The sequence below is a fragment of the Pyrgilauda ruficollis genome, unplaced genomic scaffold (assembly GCF_017590135.1).
Source record: "Pyrgilauda ruficollis isolate IOZ18807 unplaced genomic scaffold, ASM1759013v1 scaffold102, whole genome shotgun sequence".
Classification (NCBI taxonomy): Eukaryota; Metazoa; Chordata; class Aves; order Passeriformes; family Passeridae; genus Pyrgilauda; species Pyrgilauda ruficollis.
Window position 1 is genome coordinate 187,973 of NW_024508324.1, and position 25,826 is coordinate 213,798.

A 25,826-nucleotide genomic window follows, 5' to 3' on the forward strand; every position below is an offset into this window, starting at 1 on the left:
GATTCATTTAAAGCTGTCTTTTAGAGTTATGATTAACATCATTAATGCCCATTCTCTTTGGTAGCTTAAGAGCTTTCTGTGCCTTAAGAACGGTTGTAGAAGTCATTAGGAGCAGTCTGGGGTGGTGGCAGTAGCACTCTGGTTGATTTGCTGGTGACAGTCTGGTGTCAGAGCAAAAGTTAAGGGATTTTACTGCTGTTACAGCAAGTGGTCAAGAGCCTGAGTTTAACCTTGCTGGCTTTAACACAAATTGATAACTACCACTGGCTGGGGAGAGATTGACCAAAGCAGAACTGAAGGGCTGCCTGCACTGTGCTGGCTGATGTTCACCACATCACTTCAGACACAAATACGTCTCAGTTTTTGTGAGTACAGAAAAAATATTCAGAAGTTGCCATTAATACTAATTGTGCAATTAGTTGTTGAAACACTTTTGGAAGTATCTTAAAGCTGTTATGCAGTGGTTTTGCTTCTTTTTCAAAGAAAACTCCTCCTGTAGTTCAGGTTAAGTATTGTTATTCCTACTTAGAATATTATATAGTTCTTCCAGTCAGTAGGAACTTCTTTCTTTTTTCAGTCCCCTACTTCAGTTTCCTTTGCAGTGAGAAAATACTATGATCCTACATGATTACCAAGACCAGTTTTACTACTGACATAAATGTTGATTAATTCAGCTGATGGGAAGAGAGACCTCTTTCTTGAGAAGAGTTGTGGTAAAAATAACTTGGTTCATTTTTATGGTCTTGAAGGATTAACTCCCCTTAATTTAAGGATTAACTATTTCTTCCTACTTCCAAAGCACAATTGAAGTTGTCACTATCAATATCGTGGTTAATGGCAGCAGAAGTGATTTTGAAGTAGCAGTTAGGAGAATGAAAATACCTTCAGGAGTGGTTTTTTTACAGATTGAAAGTGATGTCTAGGCAGACATCAGCACAGACCTGTCCCAAACTCTGTGTGAAGGTAGATGGAGAAGTGGCATCCAGTGCTTCTGTTGTAGTGTGCTCAGATTTTATGTAGAAATAAGAAATATTGGCTATTGGGACAAAATATTTCTATATTTATCACCATATCCATCCTCTGTTTCAAAGCATCTTGGAGCAGATTCAATTACAAATAATCTGTTCTGCCCAGGTGTTTTGACATAGTATTGACTGGTTTCTCCACAGGTTAATTTGCAGGTGACTGAAGTCGTGGATGTTGACGAAAGGCTAGAATGTGATTGACTAAGGTTATGTTAGTTTTATCTAGCCATAATTAGTTGAAATAAAATGGCTTTTAAAATTAAAATAGTTTATATGATGTATCTTTTTATGCCAGGGTTCATAATAGAACTTTTTCAGTCTGATGAGGTGGTTTTTCAATGTACATCTCAAAATACATCTATGCTTTGCATTTTAGAAAGCAAGAAAATGCACAAGAATAAAAGTATCTTACTGTATCTTACTGAAGCACATTTTCTAGTGGCTGGATCTCTTTCGTTTGGCTTTTATATTTTATTTACAGACTGTAACACAATGTACAATAGTGATGTATGGTAAATAATGCAAAAATCAGGTCATATTTTACTTAAGCACTTTAATGTAATTGTTTTATCCCAATCAATTTATACTGGTAGGAAAATGCTCTACTTTTTAGAATAATAGGAGAAACAATGGTTCACTATGAAAGATAAAATTTGCAACTCTAATATTTTAATGTTAAAAAACTCTGTCTTTCATATGAGAGACTGTGTCTAAAACACCTTCTTACCTTCTCTCTGCATTAATTGTGTTTATCTGTGTTCTTTGTGATCACAGATATCTTGATAAAGCTGTGGATTTTGGTCACCTAGTTCTCTAATTACAAAGACCTGAAAGCAGTTTGGGACTTGGTGTGTTTTTTTTTTGGTTTTTTTTTTTTTTTTTTTTTTTTTTTTTTTTTTTTTTTTAATCAGTGACTGCCAACCTCTGTTTGCAAGCATTTCATACCTTCATTTAGAGTTGCAAGAACCAAATCCAGGAGCTTACAACACCTGTGTGTATATGTGTAGATCACACATATCACTTACTTATGCAGTAAGTGAGAATGCATTTTGTAGGTACTGTGAAATGATAAATATATTAAAGTCCTACACAGGTCTGAAAACAGAAATAAAGAAGTGCATCATATTACACTAATACCATAGAATTTAAGGCATTTGAACAAGCAAGTAATTATATTTTAATAGAAACCTATTTACAAAAGAGCTCAAGAATATAAACCCCTTATTTTAGTTTTCATATACTTTCCCCTTTAGAATGCTGTAATGGGATACCCTGCTGTTTTTTTTACAAAGCACAAAACATGTATTAAAAATCACCAGTACAGAAAAAGCATGTAATATGGAAGCATTATTATTCTTGAGGGAGAACTGGTACTCATTATTGTCAAATGTTTTTAGAAACATCACTTTTTATGAGAAGAAGTTGCAGTGTTGTGAGTCTGTGATTGGGTGTGGAAAAGCACATCTCTGTAATTGTCTGAATAATTGCCAAACACTTGCCTAGAAAGAAAACTAAAAAGCTTTATTCAATCCTTTTTTAACTCTATTAATTCCAAACACATTACACAAGAGAGAACATTTGGCTGACATTCAGTTTATTCATTAGAAAGCAGCATGATCCGTGGTCAGCCTTTCTGCACAATCCATAAACCTCACTCCAGAGCCTCTTGTAATAGGCAAGGCAGAGGAACTCCCATGAGCCCAGTTTAAAGAGAGGACATACACCTTCATTTTGATATGCAGAGAGATTGCTGGGAAGAGTTGACTCTGCATTAATATGAAATTGCACATTGAAAAACACAATGTAAAAACATAAACCAGATACTATTTCACTTGATATTAACAATTTTGATTCTTTTCCACTACAGCATTTACAGTTTGCAAACATTTTTTACTGCCTGTGCTTTGTAAAGCTCTCAACTGTGCAGTTAATGCACTAATGTTCAAAGAATCTGTTTTCCTAAGATCCTATATAAAACAAAAAGTAAAATGACAAAACTATTTATTAACAAAACCACAGCATCTCTTTTGAAATATTGTGCTCACTTGGAAATGGTCTTATTAACAAACAAAAGTTACCAATGTTTTCCTCACCCAGATTTACGTATTTGTTTATTTTCTCTGTGAGATTGAAATAGCAGCCTAATTTACAGCATTATGCAGTGTCTTACTTTCAACATCTAAACTCCATTGCTATAATTAAAAAATATCAAGCTAATAGATTATGCTTTTGATCCAGTCCACAAACATGGTGACTCGAACATACACTCCTGGTCGTTGGGGAAGTGCACACCCTTCACCAAATGATACCACACCAACCAAAAACCACTTGTCCCCATCTTTGAATGTCAGAGGGCCACCTGAATCCCCCTGCAATAACAAATTCAAAAGTTAAAAGTGAACAGTGTCAACTCTCAGGCAGAGCCTGTTTATGATGTTTGTTCCTAATCATAGATGCTCTACCCCTGTATGTCCTGAACACCAGGAAGTGAGATCAAGATGAATATTTCCATGTGAAAAAAAAAATCTTGAAATGATTAATTTCTTTTTTTCTTTTTATTTTAAATGATGTGAGCTTAAGCTGTCATCAGTCTTCCAATACAGGACTGGACTTCAAGAGATTTATTTTTTTTAATCTTATTCCTTTTATGTTCAGCCCTTCATATTTCACAAAGCCTGGGTAAATGTGGAGGATTTTTTCAGTTGAATATATTCAGCCAAAACACAGTTCTATTTTCAGTCACCCCAGAGTTTCCACAGTTTCAAATTTAGAGAACAAAATAACAAGATTTCCAGAAGAGGTGTCCTTTTCTCTCACCTCCTTTTCAATAGTTTAGCAGACGAAGCATTGTAATAGAGACTGAATTTGATTTAGCTTGAGTGGAGATGAGTCAGCCGTGGGTGTCTTGTTTTGATGAGAAAGAAAGCAATTACTGTTTTTCATTGTCTATCAAGTTAGTTGAACCAGTATTAATTGTGCCTTCTCCAGGCCCTGTGAATGGATCTTTACCAGAGAATTCTGCAAGGGCTCAGCCATTAAAATACTTCTGCCCGTAACCCTAGGGCATCCCAGAATGTTAAAGGCTGTGACAGCAGCCTAAAGGGGGATGTGCTATCAGGAATCAGTTGTTCATGTTTGCTCATGGCTGACTGGTCATTGATCATAGTGCTGGTCACTTGTACTCTCTATCAGCCTGCGGTTCTACATAGAATTGTTTCTTGTTTTGTTCTGGGTTTCTTTTTTTTGTGTTACTGTTTTGTTTTTGTTCAGTATAAGGTTCAGAAAGAAAAAGGGAAAGAGGAAAACCACGAGGGGAACGGACATTAGGCTTGAATAGAGTCCTTGTTCAAGACTAAACTGGGCAAAGTCAGGGCACATGGTAAAGGCTTAGGTTGGTAGGGCAAGGCAATAGGAATTATGTGAGAATGCTCTTTATCAGGCTTGAGGGAAGCCAGCCAGTCTCCGTGCCACAGACTCTATTATTGCTGGAAGAAAAATCATGTGGCAGCCACCTCTGAGTACATTCTCAAAGAGAAGCAGTGAGTTATAAAGAGAGCTGGAATGGATAAAAACTAAACCCACACGAACATAGATCATTGCAGAAAGGCAGCCTCTCTGAAATACTGTGGTGTCTGCTTAGGAAAGGTCTCCAGAGTCTACAGATTCTGGAGAAAAGCAGCTTTGCTCTTTGTCTTTCCCATAATGAAGGATTTCTGAGACTTCAGTCTGTTTGGTATTTATTTCTCTGTTCTCTGCATTTCTCTAAGCATGTGCCTCACTCCTTCATGGAATTGCTCAGCAGGAATTGTTCAAAGCCTAGTGCAAAAAATTTCCAGTCCTCATATTTATCTCCCTCCATGATTGTTTATGCCAAGATAACACACAAAAAATATTTAAACTTGTATCCTGATAAATTATTAAACGGGCAAAGTACCATGAGTAGAAATAACATTAATGGACAGGGATTGTTCTGGTTTTCATGAGTGGAGGATCAGGGATTGTTTTATTCAGTAACTAGATGAAGTTTATGCCAGCAGTGGAAATGAGTTGCTTCTACTTACCTGGCAGGAATCTATTCCTCCCATGTCATATCCTGCACAGAGCATATTCTCAGTAATATTATATTTTGGCATCCATTGCTGGCATTTTTCATTGGAAAGGAGGGGGACCTCTGCTTCTTGCAATATATTTGAAGAGGGACCTGATGAAAATACAAAGTACAGTTACCTGCAGCATTAAATACGTGCATCCCACTGGGAACACTGATGGTTTTGTTCCTGTTCCAGCATGCTCAGCACGCTCCTGAGCAGCAGGAATCCCTGCCTTACTGCTGTACTATTCAGGCTTATCCCCCTGTAACACAGTCTCTGATTAAACAGGGCTCGTTAACTGAATTCTGTCTTTCATTTTTGTAATGGGACTGAATTTGGTTATAATTGAATCAAGATTACTAAAATCAATGACTATGAACTCACTGTGGGGACACCTAAGGGATGACTAAAGGCTTAGGAACATGGTTGTCTAGTGTTTCCTCACTATTCATTGTGTAACTTTGGTTATTTAAGATTTTTAAAAAAAATTCTTTTATTAATTCCTACCCAAAATTTTAAATACTATTTAATGTAGAAGTCAATGTATTCAACTGTGGAAGTGAAATGGCATGTTTATTATTTCAGAGACTCCAAATCTGGAGCATCTGACATACAAACAGAACATACATTCACACTGCAGTCAGTTTTCTTGACTTCTGGGGAAAATCATTTGCACATTGTCAGAAAGACTAATCTTCCTCTTCCCCCACCCAATATCTGGAACTGAGATGTACATATTTCATGTTCAGAAAAGGAGTCATCATAACTTCTTAGTGGATGTAAAAAGCTTTCTTCATAGCCTAATGAACTTAGATATGCATGTTTTCTTCTAAGAGATACGTTATAACTATAATTTTGCTTCAGAGAAGGAATAGTGGAATGGGATAGTTCCTAAATTTTCATATGGAAGAGTAGCTCTCTAAACTATTTGACCTTAGCAACTCCTGTGGAATAGGAACAAACTTCCCCTCACAGCTACATCTCTGTCAGAATTTTCTGAGCAGATGACCCACCTTCATTCCTAATATCACCCCAGCCAGCAATCGAGCAGTTAATTCCTGGTAAAAACTGTTGATTTTTTTCTGGTAGGCAGATAGGTTGTATGTAATCTGTGAATGAGAAACAAGCAATCAATTTCATCCTCTTCCCTGTATTCAGGTTTTTATGAAGTCATACCAGAAAACATTCATTAATCCAAACCCACTTTTTGCCAAGATATCCAGGAAGTACTGAGCGGACTCCCCACCGCCCTCGTATCCTTAGCACTGTTCTGCATAATGGAATAAACGGGAATAAATGGATCTCTTGGGAAAACAAAAACTCACCTGTGTACTGCACTTTGTGTTGAAGGTGCATCAGAGCAATATCACTGTCTTTTGTTTGCTTACTGTAATGAGGATTTATAACTATTCTGTCGATGTTTCGAACCACTGTTGGAGGCTGTTCCAGCTCTGACTGACTGTACAAGCCAAGAGCTGCTTGCCAGCGGAATGGCTTTAGTTGTCTCCTAGAAGTTGCAAGGAGATTATTCACAATTAGGAATCATTAATGGAAGTCTTGAAAAACATGTATCAGATAAAATGCTGATATTTAGCCTTGTGGTAATCCCTAGCATTTGCATGTTTTGTCAAATAAATAGAAAAGGGTAGATGTGCTTAGAATTCCGTGAGAGTATCACTGTCTTAAACATCCACACTGCAGATATGCGATGCTGATTTTTTATGGTGAGCTTATAATGCATTATTTATAATGAATTAATCAATTGGCGGTGCAGAGGAGGAAAATACATTAACTAAATTAGCGTGGCTTTTTAAACACTATGAAGAATACTGCTGAATGCCCAGCAGGCAATTAATATTGGTCCCAGTTAGAAAATTGTAATGGAATGTTGAATGAATAAGAGGTCTGAGATGTTGTTGGAAATGCTGCAGCTCATAGACTCAGAAAATAAGTCTCTTAGTTTTTAATCTCATTCAGACAAGATATGCTAAGACAAAATATGGCATAATATGCTTAATCTACACATGCTGGTTGGAGGCTGTGTTCATCAGAGAACTTAAATATTTTCAGGATTTTAATCCATCACTTTATGGTTGAAAAAGTACATTTTCAGCCTGATTGTTGGACTGAATTGGTTTCGGCTCATCTTTTGGTTTGACATCAAGAGGTTCTTTTGTTCTAAACTAGAAGTGTCCAAGATAAATGTTCAGAAGGTGTGAAACTGCAAGCTTCAATTTAGGAAAATTCCAGCAAAGGCAAGATGATAAAATTAGATTGAGTTGAAAATAGAAAGGTAATTCAAGTGAAAAGGAAGTACCAAGACAATAGTGGATTTATTGTGTGGAAACTAAGAGGGCTTAATCCTTTTCATTTTAGTGTCTTTGTGTGGAATGTAGTGCCTGTCATGCCATAAGGCAGCATTAGGATTTTGGCACAGTCTTCACTGCCTTACCATTTAGATATTTGTAGTGAAAGCTCTACTCTAATTTTGGTGGGGTTTTTGTGGTGGTTTTTTTTTTTTTTTTTTTTTCCATTCCAGTTTCTATACGTCTTTTACAACATCTGTTTTTATTGTAGATATTATGAAAGCAAATAATAGAAAATATTTCAATATGTATCACTTCCTTGAATGGTACAAATAACACCATAGAGAGGATATCCAATATTGCCTAATCAATGCACATAAATCAAGAGTTTTTTCAGTGATGCACAGTAAATCTTGATCAATTCAGATTAATACGTAGGAGGAACACTGGGTTTAATTTATGGGATATGATGTCACCTTTTATACTACTGGTAGAGGGATTCAATTTATGGAGGGCCACAATTATTATGGATTAAGTACCAATGCTCAGTATTAATACCATGCATTTAAAATGCAATTCCTTATTGTTCAGGAAATGCTGCTTGGTTTCCACAACTGTCTGCACTAAAGTAAGGACTGAAGATTTACCAGGAAGTAAGGGAGTTTTCAGGTGAGCCTATAAGTGATGCAAAACGTGGTAATTAAATCAGGAGTTAGTTGTGAATTTTTCATATCTGTGTCACAATTTGCTCTTAATCTGATGCCTCCTTAGTGAACTTGCACATAAAAGAACTTTACCCATAGACACAGTGCGCTGCTGTCACCAGCCACTCGTCACTGACAAGGGAAGCTCCACAAACAGGTCGCAAATTAAAACGGAGTGAAACTATCCAAGGCCAAGCCTCTCTTCTGGCATCATTTCCACCTACAATTCTTGTTTCGTTATTCTGAGTTACCAGGTGTTTTCCACAAGCTAAGATAAAGCAAAATCAAATCAAATCAAATAAAAAATTAAAGGGATGTAGCATATTTTATTAGACTAGCCCATTTTCTTGGAAAAAAACAAGGTTTTGTAGAATCTGAACTGCTATTCAAAAATACTGTGGAAAAAAGTTTGGGTTTTTATAGCTGAAATCAAGAGCAACGTTCTAAGTTGGATTTAGATGTTTTCTTTCCTCAGACCTTCTGGAATTTTTATACAGTTATTTTATAAATGTTTTCACTACAGATCCATCTTTAGTGTACACTTAACACTGAAATGAAGTGAAGACTAAATTTTCCTTTGTTTATATCATTTATGAGTATAGGATTTATAGTCTATTCCCTAACCTTTCCATTCAAACTATAAACATTTGGCTTTATGGTCTGAACAATTTGATCTCTTTGTGAAATATTCCTGGATTCTGTGTACTTACATTGAATGTTACATTGCAGATGAACCACCAGGTTGTCCCAACAGTGTTCTCTAGAATAAAAGTGCAATTTAATCACAAGTATCTGCACACAAGATAACTCTGACTATCAAATATTTATGCATACACACAGAGAGAAATTTATACAATCCTATATATGAAAGTACTTTCATTTAGCAGTATCAGCCTGTTAAGTACAATAACTAATGCTACATGTTTAAATTATGTTTTAATTAAAAGTATAAAACATTATGTGTTATACAACTTTAAATGTACATATTCCTCTTCAGTGGGCACTTAATTGATTTATATTATGGAAATAAAAGTAGACTCCTCTTGTGTTTTAGGGAAATGAGTCATCTGCCTGAGACAGATTTGCAATAAAGAAGTTATAGCTGCCTGTGGTATTTTTTCCTATCTTTTGAGATGTTTTCCATACCTTACCACTAGAGATCAGTGTAGCCAAAGAATTTAAGAGGTTAGTTTTATATCCCTTGTCATTTTACTAAGAAAATAATGCTACTGTAAAATACATAGTTGCATATGCTAGGTTAGAAATTATTTAGCAAATGTATAAAGCCAGAGTCTGAAGAGCACAAGACCATAGATCAAAACTGCTCAAACATTTCTGATACCCAGAGGTTTTAATATTATGTTCATAGTCTGTAATGAATCTGAAACACTTGGGACAGTGTGCATGCTAGCAATTCAAATCTGATACACACAGAAATAAAAATGAGGGGAAGATAGAAAACCAAGCTCTGCCAATGGTTTGTTTCAAGTGAGCATTTCCACATTCCATTTTTAAATAGAGTAGGTGAAGGATACTTTAAACATGATAGGGAGTGATATATACCTCACTGTGTTTGCTCTAAAATTTGATATCTGCTGTGAGTCAGATGTGACCCAGTAATTTCCCAATGGCACAGAGGGACACGAAATAAAGTGGGAACCGCAACCACCCACCACCTCCCCAGTTAAACCTTCACTCTAGTGGGGTGCAAATGAGATATTCCTCTGGCCCTGAATAGTCCCACATTGCCATTTTCCACTTCAGGGTAGGTACCTAATTTTAAAGCTGTAATTTAAAAAGTGGAAACCATTTTCTGTGACATGTATCCAAATCTGTAACCAGACAAATATTAAGAAACCAAAAATGCAAGAAACCAAAATAATCTTCTGCATAAACTTCATAGCAACTAAATACTCTTTTCCATGATGCCTCCATAGGCTTTCAAAGGGGGGGTCAGTGGTGCTGTATATTAGGTCTTTTATCTGATCTTATGCTTTCTCATAGGTAGATGCATAAACTACCTAAACTAACAACCAAAGTATCAGATTGTCCCTATAAATTTACATTTTCAGTGTAAAGGGAGTTGCCTGTCCCATCACAAGTACCTACTGGTTGGTGAAATTACTTCATTTGCCTCTGCTTTTTCTTTGTGGAGCTAGCTCCCAGCAGGAGAAGCACTTCCTTGCCTGCACTTCAGCCCAACAGTTCTCATCTGCCTCTTGGTCTGCGCAGGAGTGGCCAAAAGGCACCAGAGGCAAGTGCCTCTGTGCCTCTCTGAGTGTCAAGCTGTCAAGCAGCACGCCAGGCAGAAATCTGGAGTAGTTAGGATATCTGTGAGTATGATCTTCACTTAGAACTGGCAAAAACAATTAGTCCCTGTGGAATCTGCTCACATATATCAAAAAGGCAGGATCTGGGGCTCTTACAAAGCTATCCTGCCAAAAATCACATTACCTAAGGGCACCAGAGAATTCTTTTGCTGTCTCTTTCACTGCAGATTTCAAGCCCTATTATATGTGCCTTCCTTTGTTTCAATGGTGGATGCACTTGAATAAAAAAACAAAGACAATGTGAGAAATGCATTTTATAATTGGATTACCAGTTAATGAATTCAGTTGCTTAAATTATCAGATCTGTGTGATCTTTCTAGCATTCATTATATGTAGAAAAACCATGTGTGAATCTGCAGTAGTGTCACCCTGCAAAATGATTCCTATCAGCTCTCCGGATGAAACATGGGAGAAGACACTATTTCTGCAACAGAAATGCGACTAAGATAAATGAACTTATTCCATTTCCTCCTGCTTTAATCACTGTTAGAGTTTAGTAGGTATTAACAGAAGACATCTTTAAATCATTACTGCTCTTCAAGATGTCTTGTGGCAATGTTGGTTTAGATATTCACTCAAGAAAAAAAGAAAAATAGCCTCCAATGATATTCCATTAGTTTAAGATACTTTCACCACTCATGAGAATGTTAAATGTTTGGGGTTAACAGAGTATAATTAGAACATAAAATATAACTTTTAATTATTTTTTTCGTGTAGACAAAATAATAGACCATAGAAAATTAAGACATGTCTCTTGCTTTGTTACTATGTGGTATTTTATTAAGGGAAACTGAAAGAGCATGGACTCTTGCTGTCCTCAACATGGTTTCAGCATTTTAGCAATTAGACAGTAATTTTCTGGCTCAGTGTTTTGGTAGAAATCCAGAAAAAATTATACAGTAAAGCCTCTTTTAAACAGAAAACAATAACTGAAGTCATTACAATTCTTTAAACTGATGATGGCAAGCCTTTCTGCTTGGGAGTTGTGTTGTAAATCGCACCATTTCCTGAGGATGTAATCCTGGGCTAATATCACATTTTCACTTAATCTACAAGAAATTACCAGTTTCTAGTACCCTTCAGAACCTCTTCAGCAGTTATTTGGACTGAGAAAGGTTAGAATAGAATCAAATGTATTCTGAGGATCATGTCATCTAATGATTCACTTGTAAAGGTGGAGACAAATCCAGAAGTAATTTTTTGAGTGGGAATAGTTTGTTTAAATATAGATTACTGTCTGTAGATGGCTTAAATTAGCAATCCTCAGTGTGTCCAAAGTCTATATCAATAAAGTTAAAGGACTATAGTGTGTGACTCATCATATTTCAAGAGACGCCTTGATGGATCACATTTTGGAGTGCTTATTTTTCTCTGCTGATTACAGATAGACCTTACTGTGACAACTACTCTATAACTATGGGTGAATGTCACTCCATCCTAATTCTTCTGTATTATATATAGGTAGTCTTAATTCTACTATATTATGTACTCATAATTTATAGATTTCTAGATAAGAAATATTTTCATAAAAGAGTATATAATTTCCACAGTAAGTGCATAGAGATGTCAATTAGGATTTGAGCTATATATTAGTGCATAAATAATCATCACAACACTTAAAGACATTGTTTGTATGAGGAAGAAACCTCACTGTACCCACCTTTTTGTAAAAATTAGGCTGTGGTCACCTCCTTTGGTGATGGTGACAAATGGGCCATCTCCAGTGAATAATACAGGTGATGACATATTTGCAGCTCTAGGACAAAAAGATACATGCATATTTTTAGATATATACCCTAATCCACCATTGGAGCAATATTTGGGAAATGATTATGCTGATAGACTAAACACCAGCTTTTAATTTTTTTTCTTCTCCTCAAATAATGACCCTTTAGCAGGGGATTTTTGAGGCTTGAAACTCATTTGGATTAAAATGTGAATCACTTACTTCCAGTCTTACATCTTATTCTAAGATTTCTAATGCTACATTAATATTGAAAGGGATATTAGTTAATTCATTTGACAGCAGTAAATATTTAGTTTTGTTTTTCTGTGCCACAATGAAGGGTTTGAAATACCAGTTAAATGTATGGAGCTAAAACTCAGTATGCCAAACAGGGCAGTAATAGCTGAACCTTGGGGTATCACAGTCTCGCTTTTTTGAGGGGTGCAGTTATACTATATTGTCTAGGAAAGAAATGAAATTATGTTTTGTATAAAGAAGAATCTAATGGAGTAAAAAAAAAAAAAGTTAATTTTCACCTCATAGATCTGTTGAAATCAGAGTGGCTGTGGAATAAGTCAATAGTGTCATGTTTGCTATTGATCAAGAGTGGGGTGTATTCATAAAGTCACAGAATCACAGAACAGTTTGGGTTGGATGGCACCTTTAAAGGTCATGTAGTCAATTTAAAGGAATCAATTAGTCTGTTCTTGGATTAACTTTTTTTTTTTTTTTTTAGCAATGGCTTTTTGAACTAAGAATTCTGTGTACTATTTGTGAGACAAATTGTTTTGACATTTAGAACCCATATCCAGATTTACTTTGTAGTATGTTCTGCATCATGCTCTTTGTGATACTTCATCTGACCAGTTTGGAATACATATCTATGAAACATATTTGCTTTCCCTTGAGGAAGCATGGGGAAAAAAGATAGCTGTGAATAGACTGAACAATTTTTGGGGGGATGACAAACTCCCATCTGGCCCTTTAACCTTACACATCAGGAACAAGAAGAGAACCATTTGTTTAGTACACAGGGAGCACCTGCACTGTGCCTATTCTTCAAATGCAGTAAATCTCCCTCTCCTGGGAAGGATGAAGTCTGGAATCTGCCTGCAAATCTGCCTGCAAATCTCCTGTGTATGAAGTAAAGAGGTGTTTGACAACCCTTCTGTGCCACCAGGAAAGTTGTATGATCCACCTGCTGGAAAAGTCACTACTGATGCATTTCTCAGCCTGGAAGTGCTTTTAGACAGTCTGAGGGAGCAGTAAAGTGCCAGGCCAGGTAGGCAGAGTCAAATTCTATGATGAAGAACTTTGCTGATACCAGCAAAGTCTCCCCAGGAGACTAATTTCCTTCTGAAGTTCATGAAGAAAATAGAATGAAGGGTTGCAGAGCAAAGCCTAAAAACTCTCACACTTGTTGGACTTTCAGGTGTGATAAAATTGACAGGTCTACCCCCATACCTAGGTACAATTTAGCAAAGACCCAGCTGGCTCTGGTCCCAGGGAAACAGGATTGTTTTGCATCTGCCCAATGCAATGGTGAAAAGCTCAGTGTGTGATTTCCTTGGTTCCGGGAAGTAAGATGCTGACAACAGATTTTAGCAGTCAGATTTTAGCTGTCAGATGCACACAGCTACTAGTGCAAGCTGAGCAAAGGATTATTTTCAGGTTTCTCCAGAGCATCAGTTTGTTCATCCTGCAGCCCAGACTCATTAGGAAGATTTGTAAATTATTTGCCTAAGGTGTATTTTGTAGATGCACGAGAAGAATGTCCCCAGAGTGGCTTCTTGTTTGGTACAAATCATAAAGGCAACAATCACATATTTAAGAAATGGAAGCAAAAGAATTCACACTGAGATTTACTAGAACCTGTGAGGAACATTGCACTTTGTAGCCCAGGTACATAAATAATCAGGATATGATACAGGACTCCTATCAGCTCAGTCCTTTTCATAAATTAAGCAGAAAGTGAGACTAGCAAAGGTATAAGCAATTAATAGTGAAACTAAATTGTCCTAGATGAACTTTAGCCCGTCTTTCTAATAAAACATGATTCTAGGTTGTAATTCAGTGTAGGAGCATGAGCCACAGCTTACTCAGGACCTACTATTGCAAACATCCATTTAGTAACAAATATGTTGATGCTTATTAAGAAATATGCTGCTACAGGGGGATTCAAGGAAAGCAGAATAGTGTGATGCTCACAGAAGTTACACACACACACACACACACACACACACACACACATATATATATTCTAATACATACATAAATATATTCACACCCATATAAGAATTTTGTCCTATGATGTAACTGCAGTAGCACCAGGTTACAAAAATGTGATACAAGTTAAGTTTAAAAATATTTTTATTCTAGACAATGGGAAATGGAATTATAAAAAATTACTAGGAAGCTTGATAGGAACTCTTTTAGTAAGTGCACCTGAGTAGTTTATAGAGACAACCTGAAAGATATTGTTGCAGAATGTTATGGGGAAGAAAAGCATTAACTGATATTTAAAAGTTAAAATGCCATGGAAGGCAAAGCTTGTTGAAGCTTATCAATATGTCAATTAAATCAGTAAACCACAAAATTACTTCTGTCCAGAAGGGAAAGAATGCAGGGCAGGGGCAGAAAGAATCAGGGGAAGAAGGGCACTGGCCACTTTAAGGAACAAGATATTTGACCAGAAGCACAATTACACACAGTTTGTATGTACTTACATGCATATGTGCATAAATTACAGTCAGGATTTCTGCATGTAGCTACCTAATTTTTTATGTAAACCCACTACTCACCCAAAGGAAAAAAGTAAAAAACCCAACAAACCAGCAGACATTCATCCAATTAGAAGCATTTCTGAAATAATACTTGGATATTTTTCTAAGTCATTCTAACTCTGTGATTGCTGCAATGAATTTATCAGAAGGGAATTTGTAAGCATCTTTCTTTGGTCACAGACCAAAATAATGAATTGCAAGCTCAGAATTTAGTTTGATTATTAGTTGGGTGAGTGACATTCCCTAGAAACCTCAGCACTGCAGGAAAGCTAATTATAATTTAGTGGATGGAAGTGGAGTAGCGCATGATGTAAGTAAGGCCAAAATTTAGGCCATAAATTTTACCACAGATTGAAAAATGCAACACCCTGCACTCAACAATCTCCACGTTTCCCCTGAAAATTCTTCTGAACAGGGACTAAAGCCAAATCTATTTTTCTGCTATATACTTCTCTACTCCATCCCTGCTCTAAGTCTATCTCAAGAGAAATTCCATTTCCTCTCCCAAGAGCTCAGATCTAATGATGGGTATGAAAAGTACTGGGAGCCCAGCAGCAGAATATCCAAGTGGTTATCTCTACCTGGAATGAACAGCAGCACTACAAAAGCAGAGCAGCCAAGGCTGCTGTTGGCTCCAGCTTTACTCTTGAGCCATCCTTATGAAAGTGAGGATGTAAATGATGACATAAAGTGATAAAAGGGTGATGCATCCACAACCCTTTCCCAATGTTCTCCAATATGTATCCTCATGCCCAACCTGCCATGTTCAGAGTCATCAATCCTGTACTGAATGTCATCAAGACAGCGTTTGCCACATTCTCAAATTTGTTGGCACACCAAGCACTCCACTTGACAGAGACAGATACATTTTGCCATTTTTTTGGAGAGTACACCAGTAAAATGAGGAGGAAAATGCCAATATACATTCAACAAATCTGCAAACAAGTTACAAAGGACAATGAATATTTATCACTCACCCCAACCCCAGCAGCTGGCAAACCCTGTCTGAAATATCTCCACTCCAATCATCTGCACATGCCAGATGCCACATCTTCCCAACCCTGGCCTGCACCAGCCCTTCGGTGCTCAGAGAGCCATTGAGTAATCTCACTGGAGAACAAAAGGGGCAGAAGCATTTTAGATAGGTGTCAAACCACTTTCCTCCCCCATCCCAAGCAAACAGAAATGTAATATAAAGAGATTTATTTTTGCCAATGAAGAACACAAAAAAAGTTAAAATGTGTTACAGAGGTAATAAACCCAGCATTTCCAGGATGTTGTGTTCCCACAGGAAGGAAATGCTATTGTTATTTCATATATTTCTGCCACAGGAGATATTCATACCTTGTGTTTTGCAAATGTCTCAGAAATAGACAATAAACAGTACATTTTCCATTAACTCTAAACAATGCATTTTTTTCTTAGTCAGCATTATATAATTTCCAAATAATGAGTGAAGCCTTAGTTCCATGATGCTCAGTAATACTGACTGGAAATAAAGTTAAAATGAGTGTTGGCAAAGAAAAAATAGATTTACAGTTCCAATTGCTACTGTTTTCACTGCAGTTTTAGTTAAAACATTCATGCTTGCTGAAAAACCAGTCCTTCTATAAAAATTTTCCCAAAACAAAATATTCAGAATAAGAAATCAGAAACTCTTTAACTTATTGGTAAAAAGTCTTATGCTATTGGCATAGTGACTAAGGAAGTTGGACTGTATGGCCAACAGAATCTCTTGCATACACACATATATAAAATAAGAATTTTATTATATAATCTCAAATGTATATATAATAATGTCAACAGAGTCTCATATATGTCTTAGCAGCTACAGCTGCATTTTAGGCAGATTGCATGTATTGCCATGGTGAAGTAGAGAAAAGCATGCAGTGCACTGACATTTATTGTTTTCCAAAATATCTTTTTTAAAAAAATCTTTCTTGTGCAAAAAACTTTTTTTCTGCCAAAATGCTTTCAAATAGAGTACCCACCATAGTAAATAAAACATTTAAATTTTTAGAAATGCCTCTGTGAATTGAAGGAGTCTGTGAATTGAAGAGGTGATTTATACTGATAAATGAAATGAAATGAAATGAAATGAAATGAAATGAAATTAAATTAAATGAAATTTTGAGCTTCTTAAATATCTTGGAATTGTATGCACTGCAAGATTTCTCCAAGTTAGTTTTGACACCTCTCTTCTTGAGAGAACTTGAACTATAAGTCCTTTTCCTTTCTCCTCATCAGATCCATGTTCTTCAAATACATTATTGGTAAGGAATAATGAAGTCATTGAGGATCCAACAACTACTTAATTCAGATATCATATATTTTAGAATTTTGGCATTTCTTTGCGGTCCCTGGAAGTTTCAGAAGTTGGAAGATTTGAAAAGACAGTTTGTCTAGTTCAAGTTGCCACTTCTGATAAGTCATTGAAATTGGTTTCAGGAAAATGAGCAAGGCTTTTGGGCACTGGAAAGACTCAATGTGAGAGTTTCTAATTGAATTTTCATTTTGTTTCAAGACATAGATCAATTTAGCCAAAGTTTGGATTAAATGGGTTTTTGGAAACAAATCTCCCAGGCTTTTCATGTGAGGTAATTTGTTATGAAGTAATAGACAATCAGTGGCAAAATAAATCTTTGAGAAAATGTCCATCATGTTAATGTAGGTGATGGTTTTCTTGTTCAGATCTTCTTCAGCAATGACTGGAAAAATAAATTCAAGTTTTCTTTGCTTAAGAAGAAACTGAAGTGAATTTTATTCTATGTTTTTTAAAGGAAGAATGTGTTTGCCACAAAATTGCCAATGGCACTAATTTGAGGAGTGAATTTGTGTCTTCAGACATCCATCTATCTATCTATCTATCTATCTATCTATCTATCTATCTATCTATCTATCTATCTATCTATCTATCTATCCTGTCTGTCTATCTATCTGTCATCTATCTGCATGCATTTACATATGCCATGTATATTTTTGTATATATGCATGTAAAAAAATGTTTAAATCTGTGGACTGTCAGAACACACTAAAAACATATCTAATCCCTAGTAGAGCTCTTTAAAATAAAGGAATTGTGCTAAGCTTAAGACCACTTTTAAATCCTCCATTAGTTCTCCAAAGTAGATTGTCAGAAAGAACAGTTTAAATGCTGTGCTAGGCCAAACATGACTTTGTCATTAGTCCTATACTTAAATTACTGGTTTAGAGAATCTTATTTCCCTGCTATGTAAAATGAATTTAGATACTGTACACATGCATTTTGGAAAGAACCACTTTACCAGAGAAGTAAGGAATAGCAGTGAACAATGGATGCTGCTTCTGAAGCTGTGCCATCCATTCACCCCATGGAGTCCAGGTGGGCTGGAGGGTGCCATGTGTAATAGTTTGGTTTCACACTCACAAAACTATTTGGGAATTTCCACCAAGAACTTGTTTATTCTCTGCTCTGCACTGCAGAATTTTTACTGCTGTGAAATTCTAATTAATTAAGCAAAACCTGGTATAATTTGGAAATACAAAATGAATACAGAAGAAAAGCATATGTTGATCATTCATTTACTTTTGAGGCCATTATAAACAACTGCAGTTTTCAGCACAGAGAAGCTTCCTACCTTTTCCAGAGTTCTTCACCAGATTTCATACACTATCTCAGAATAGTGACTGTTTTCCTGGCCCTGACAAACTCAGTGAGGTACTGCTATGCAAACTGGCACAGCCTGTGTGCATCTGCGGTGGTCTACATTAGCTGAGCTTCTGTGGCTGTTTTCCTAGGCAATTCCTGCCAAATATGCATGGCTTGGGTTCAATACTAGGAAAAATGTCTTCACCAAAAGGGTTGCTAAGCATGTCAGCTTGAAAAGCGGTGGAATCACCATCCCTGGATTTAAAAGACATGGAGATGTAGCACTGAGGGACGTGCTTTATCATTGAACTTGGCAGTGATGGATTTATGGTTTGAATTGATGATCTTAATAATCTTTCCCAACCTAAATGATTCTATGATTTCTGTGTATGAAGAAAACCTTACTGCATTTTGCTTCATCAGAGCCATCTTCACACTGAGGTACGTGGTCACATAGGTTGTGCAATGGGATGCATTTCCCACTACCGCACTGATGCTCATCAACTTTGCAAGCCCCTAAAGGGAAACAAGAGAGGAAAATTAATCTGTGGTTGTGAGAAAGGTTGATGTTCACAGGAGATTTTACAGTTCCCCTGAAGAAAACTGTGTAGATAGTATGAAGAGCCTTTGATTTCTTTTTCTTTCCATTTCCATCCATTTCTCTTTCAAAATAAATATAATTTTCAGGTAAATAGAAGATAATTAAGAATAAAATCTGTGGTACTTTGCCTTGTACTTTCTGCTCTAGCTAGTGTTGCTCAGTTAGTAGTCTTCCATTGCAAGTGATAAACATGGGAGTGAAAAGTCAAATCCTGTCAAAAGTGACTAATGATTTCAAATATCAAATGTTCAGCACTTTCACAAATTTTAGAGACCTTAAACTCTGTCAAGTCAAGCATATGAGCAAAGAGGCAATGAGAGCTGAGTCTCCTTCTGAAATGTGTTTGTTAGGAAAGGTGGAAGAAACAAAAGAAAACTGGATGAATGAGGAAAGTGTTCAGAAAAGTAGGATTAAGCTACTTCAGAATCAGTTATACAATAAAAACAAATGAGGGAGAGAGTAAATGTAAAGTTATAATTCTTTCTGCAGCTGAAGTGTACTTTTAGTGGCTTCATTTGTATTAGAGGAAATATACAGGCATAAACTTAAATTCAAAAAATTGTTTATTTTGCCTTCCTGGACATACTGACAGAAATATTTAATTATCTAGAAGTCTCATGTAAAGAAATAGAATTGCTTTACTTCTGAATTTTTAATATTCTTATAAAATTATTCATTCATCAATCAACATGGTTTGTACCAAATGGAAGCAGAAGAATATGGTTTATAAAAAGCTTGAACCAGACCTTCACACATTCAATGTCCATAACTAATGACAGATATTACAGAGAACTTAGTTCTTAATTGAAAGTGTTTTTATTATATTGCATCCAGCCAAAAAATATTTCTGTTCAAATAATTCTTACTTTTCCAAAAATCAATATTTCATAGAAAAAATAAAACACAAAGAAAAATCTGATTTTCTTTTAAAGTTAATTTATTTACTGACAATCCTTTTGTCCTTAAGCCTGCATGCTAATGATATTAGTCTCTCTCCTTTGGCTGCAAAGATGATGAATAAGCATAATTCTTTTGCAAATGGAATGTTTAAAATATATTTAACCAGAACTGGCAATGGTAACTCAGAGAATTCTTCCTTTTTAAGCTTAATTTTCATTTTACAAAGTATGGGCAAGGCTGGCCCAGCAAAGTTGCTGAACCAGCTAATAAAGAAAAAGGCAGAGAGTTGTTGGACTGAACAAATGTGATTGAGAAGGCAGAACAAGAAGCAGTAAAATTGTCATATGGACATTTAAACTAACATCTCAATCTTGCACAATGGGATTAAACAGAATTAATTTTACAAATGTAGACCAAAGGTGAAGATTTTAAAAAATATTAAGAAAAGTAATATTATTGTTACTACTGTGAATCCATGAAAAATCTGCCCCTGACTAAACAAGCTGGGAGAAACTTGGCATTTCTGAGTTAAAGTAAGAAAAACAGCGTAGATCCTTGTTGATCTTCTGTTCATGTGAGTGTACAGTACTTCACACATCTCTCAATATATACTGCTTTTTCTTTCTCTGTTTTTGTCCTGTCAGACTTCCACAGAAGTAATACAAAGCCTCTAATTAATTCAGTCAAGATTTGGCCTAGAGTTTGTATAATTATTTGTCCTGCTAAGTTTATTACTGTTCCTTGTAATTTGCATTATGCTTAAGTTTGCATTTTTTGGTGAGTTGATTGCTGAATTATGAGTGACAAGTCTAATTGCAGTCCCCAAGAAAAATCAAGAGTCTTTCAGAAGGGATCTGGCTGGAACCAGAAACACTGCTGTCCAAATATTTAAGAGACTAGTTCTTCTCAGGTTATTCACACACTGAAGACCAAATTTTTGGAGATGCAAGAAGGACCATAGTACAAATATTGATCAGAGTTACCACATGCAGTGGTATATTTTCTCTTCTAGTACATGTTATCAATAGTAAATATTTTACAAATGCATTTAAACATACTTTAATGACACCCTGAAATTATTTTAAAAGTGGTGCTTTTTACTGGGATTTTTATAGGGAATAGTTACTATTTGCCCTCTTAACATCTGAAAATATTTTGGTCAAAATACTGAGTCAATTTTCCACGTATTATCACAGAGTTGCACATGATCTAGACATTGCTCCAATTACACTAAGAAACAAACCCATCACTTTTCCTGCCAGGAAATATAAAGTACAGATAAGTGACCAGCCTTTTTCTCTTTAACATTTGCATTTTTGATACTGTGAAAGTGCTAAGAGTCACTTTGTACTCCCCACCCCACATTTTCTGAAATACATTTGGCCACTGGTTTAACCTCTTAAATACAAAGGTTCAGATGCTTACTTAGATGGTAGCCAGTAGTAAAGTTTGCAAGAAATCCCTTCCCAGTTGAAGACTTGTCAGTCTGGAGGATGACTGTCATCTGGTTTGTTGTAGAGAAGATGTCTGGCAGTGGGCCTTTCCCTGTGTAGACAGCTATTCACCAGGAAAACATGAGTACATTCAACTTATTTTGTTCATATGTATTTCAGAATGTTCTGGGTTCAAAAGCACATACTGCCACCACAGGGATGTAGCTGCTCTCCCAAACCTAACTCAGACTGCCGTGGTCAGACCCCAACACCAGATTTGACTAATCAGCATAAAACTATAAGGTTCAGCTGAGAGATTTTCCATCTGTTTGTCCACACACATAAACAGTCTGATTCACTGAGAAGTTAATTTCACATGGATTGCAAAGAGAGCTGAGTGTGTGCAAATGTTTTGGAAACCTGATGTCACATGAAGTATGCTTTCTCAATTTTTCCTCTGAATTTCCTCTGAAATGAGGCCCAAAAAATGCAAATGAAATGAAAGGAATTTAATTTCCATGATATTATATCCAACAGTTTTCTCCAGCTGTCTGATTACATTCATTTTAGTACCCACTGCTGCTACTTGCCCAAAAGTAACGAATCTGGTCCTCTGCCATCTCTGATTTCAACCACATCATTAATATTTTCCAGATCAAAAAACTGAAAATGAAGTTGGATGTTTTTTCCATTTTCAGCATTCAAGTACCACATACCTGGAAAATAGTAACACACACACACATATACAAATCACCTTTTCAGTAGTTACATTCACTCTGCCATTTTCCTCTTGAAGGGCTTTGGGGGCGGGGGGGAGGGCGGGGAATCTCCTAAATTGTTAATAATCACCCAAGAAATTAGGAAGTTTAAATCTTGTATTTAAAAGCTGTCAAGATCAAAAATTCTATAGTTTCTTATTCTTAAAACACTTTTGAAAACTAATTTTAGGCTTCTGCAACATATACACGTGTGTTTTTAATCATTCATGTCAGCTTTGAGTTTCCCCAAGGTAGTAAATCTCATTATTTTCTGACAGTGGCAATGTGACAAATGGTCCTGTCACTTAAGTCTCATTTGATAGTAAGATAATTTTTATAATCAGTCACAGAAGCCTGTCTTTGAAGTTAAAATAGGTCTTTGTTTCTGTTTAGCCTTATACTTTCTCATAGTTAAGTGTGGATACTATAGAAATATTGTAAAGAAAGTAAAAAAAAATATATTCTCATGGAGTGAAAAGAGTTTTCTCACTAGCAGGAATCTCATTTGGGTACTTGTGGAATGAATCCTGGAAAAGTGAGCCATATCTCAAGCAGAACAGAAACACAAAATGGCAACTCTTATGATTACCATAGCAGCACAATTCTCCAGGATTGAAGGAATAAATAATTAAAATTTCATTAAGAAGCAATGACAATGCTCTCTTCCTTGCTTTATCCATCAACAAGACATAGTGAACTACCTTGAAGCATTCACTTTTGCCAGCTCTCATTTAATCTAAATCAAGTAACATCAGTGGAATAGCAATGTCTTCTCACTAGTATGTTAAGAAACAATAAATAGAGGATTCTTTACAAAATGCATGCACATATAATACACCAGGTTATGGTAAAATGGGGACTTTCATCACCTTGTATGCTGCTGCATTGACATAAAGACATTTGACATAATAGCCAGGATGGAATTGGCCTGTCTGTACCTGTTCCATTGGATTATGCTTGTCTTCATCCCTTTTTAATCTCCTGGCATGTGTTTCTTTAGCTTCTGCTCAGTACCACATAGAATACAGCTAAAAGATCCTACTGTATATACCTTGGATCTTTTTTTTTTTTTTTTTTTTTTTGTTTGACAGTGTCAGAGTTGGAAAAGCAGATTTAGTATCTCTACTTTTCTATGGTTAAACTTCTCTTGAAGATTTGGAAAAGAATTACTTACAAAAAGCTAAGTTAGGGTAATTGTTTGGAAAATTTGCAGAGCTGAATGTATTGTTTGGCTCCCAGAGTTCAACTGGCCCTCCACAGTCAGCTGAAAAAGACAACATTTCAAAAACATAATTAACCTGCTGTCTTAATCTTTTAATCTGTGGTAACAACGATAATTTCTAAAAGTAATATTCATGATTATTGGTCTGCACACTGTAACCATAACAGAAATATTAAGAGAAGAATGTGATACAGTCATATGTCTCATTTACAGTAATAAAGCTAGAGAATATGAGAGGCCTCCAAATACAACCAATTCATGCACTTTGCTTGTATGCCGTTCTTGTTATCTGATCCGTCTCAGAATCACAGAATCATTAAAGCTGGAAAAGACCTCTGAGACCATTGAGTCGAGCCTTTGATCAACAGGACCTCGTCAACCAGACCATGCCCTGAGTGCCCCGTTTAGCTCCTTCCCGTACACCTCCAGGGACAGTGACTCCACCACCTCCCAGGGTAGCCCTTCCCATGACTGACCACTCTTTTGGTGGAGAAATTATTCTTGCAGCATCAGCACAGATACTCAAATCTAAAGCTCCTTTTGTCATCTAGCAAGTAAACTTTCAGCAAAAAGCCACAAACTGTTCCTTTCTTTTCTTCAGGACCCCAAAACCTTTTACAGCTAAACCTTGTCAGTGGTTAAACCAGCCATTTGCTTCTTCCTTAAAACAACTGTTCTAGTAGGAAAGACCTTTGTCATAAAGATGTGTATGTATTTACAGGTAAAAATTAATAAAATTTATGTAAAAGCAAACATAGTAGATCTATGTACACACATAAACATGCATTCACAACATGGACACAGCTAACTGTACTTTATATAGTCAATATTCTGTTTCAATTATAATTTTGATGGTGGTTTTACATCCCAAATATGTCAGCTAAATGTTCAAACACTTTACTTGGTATTGAGAAATATTATTTCTTTTCATTTTAGCCATCAGAATGATTAAATGAACCGTGAGGATGAACTTTGCTGTTTTCCCAATTTTGTTTTTCACAATTACTTCATTCAAAAATGAATAGTGCTCCTCCACTTGCTTCAGGAAATTGTAGTTAAGGCAAAACAGCTTTACCTTCTTTGGTTTTTGTTGGCTTTATTTTTTTTTTGTTTGGTTTTTTTGGTTCTTTTTTAAATGTTTTATTCCTTGAGGTAAAATTGTTGTGTTTTCATTTATTTTTTCTTTTTTTTTAAACTCAGATTTTGGCTAAACTTTAATTCTCTCCTCCCCACCCCTTAAGGCTCAAATTTGCATGCCATGATGTCTGATTTCACACTCTGAGCCCTTTGGTTGGGGACTGCATAATCTACAAGTCAAGTCTGACCACTGAATCCCACTGGGAGAAAGCTAAAAAAAAACAACCCAAAACCCCCTAAACCAAGAAAAACTTGAACTTCCTCATAACAGCCATTTTCTAGAACTTTCTATTTCACTGAATCACTCCTGGCAAGAAAAGTTGAAAGCTCAGAAAGGAAAAGGAACTGTTAACAATCTCATCCTGACTAATAATTATATTATGTTTCAGCCATATGGCTCACAAGGAAGATTATTTTCTATAAATACCATGGACAACAGATAAAGATTACACTGGGTTTTTTAAATGGAATATTATGGCATGTGAAATCTGATCTGGTCTTGACTACACGTAAGGCACATTAGTAGTGATCTTTGTCTAGCATGGAAAAATGAGAGAAGAAATTGAATTTACTCATGTCCTGAAATAATGTTTTAAAAGTTTCCAGTGATCTTTGAACATAAATTCATATGGAGTTATTCATACAGCTGTTACTTATTAGAGAACCAAGCAGTAATCACTACCAACAATCTTGGCTGAGTACAACAGATGATTTTCTCAACATTTTAGAAATGATATATGACCTGTATCTCTGTGCTTTTGCCAAAACTTCAGTTTATATTGACATAAGTGTGGAGTGTACACTGTCTTTTCCACACCATTGTTTGTGTTAAAAGATAGATTACAAATTAACAGGAAGATGAAAGCAATCTTTGTTTTAGATGAAAGTGAAAGGTGACAGACTTGTACAAAAGACAAAAGCAAATCTGGCTTTTCCATGCCACCATTAGAAATGCCCTTTTTTACATTTCAAGGAGCTTTTGTGGCACTGTGAATGGTGCCAGTGACTTGTACTGAAGCTCAAATTCTAGTAAAAGAAATTGACTCAGCTCAAATTCTTTTATGTCTTGTTTATGGATATGACATTTGTAGTGAAATCATTAGTGTTAGTAAGCTTGTACACATTCATCAAAGTAATTTCGTACTTCTTTGAAGATGATTGATAACATTCACTTTTTTTTTT

At 35.9% G+C, this 25,826-nt stretch overlaps 1 protein-coding gene across 1 annotated transcript in view; it reads right to left on the reverse strand.

The window, feature by feature from the left end:
* Positions 1 to 3,238: 3,238 nt before the first annotated feature.
* Positions 3,239 to 25,826, reverse strand: part of TMPRSS15 (transmembrane serine protease 15) — a 52,547-nt gene continuing 29,959 nt past the window's right edge. Inside the window, exons 16-27 of the mRNA XM_041469255.1 lie at positions 23,460 to 23,549; positions 22,118 to 22,243; positions 21,520 to 21,651; positions 18,999 to 19,109; positions 15,943 to 16,075; positions 12,117 to 12,212; positions 8,837 to 8,886; positions 8,220 to 8,394; positions 6,442 to 6,623; positions 6,130 to 6,225; positions 5,087 to 5,226; positions 3,239 to 3,394 (exon numbers count right to left, since the gene is read on the reverse strand). Coding sequence (XP_041325189.1) covers positions 3,239 to 3,394; positions 5,087 to 5,226; positions 6,130 to 6,225; positions 6,442 to 6,623; positions 8,220 to 8,394; positions 8,837 to 8,886; positions 12,117 to 12,212; positions 15,943 to 16,075; positions 18,999 to 19,109; positions 21,520 to 21,651; positions 22,118 to 22,243; positions 23,460 to 23,549 — 1,487 coding nt within the window. The remainder of the gene's footprint in view (positions 3,395 to 5,086; positions 5,227 to 6,129; positions 6,226 to 6,441; positions 6,624 to 8,219; positions 8,395 to 8,836; positions 8,887 to 12,116; positions 12,213 to 15,942; positions 16,076 to 18,998; positions 19,110 to 21,519; positions 21,652 to 22,117; positions 22,244 to 23,459; positions 23,550 to 25,826) is intronic.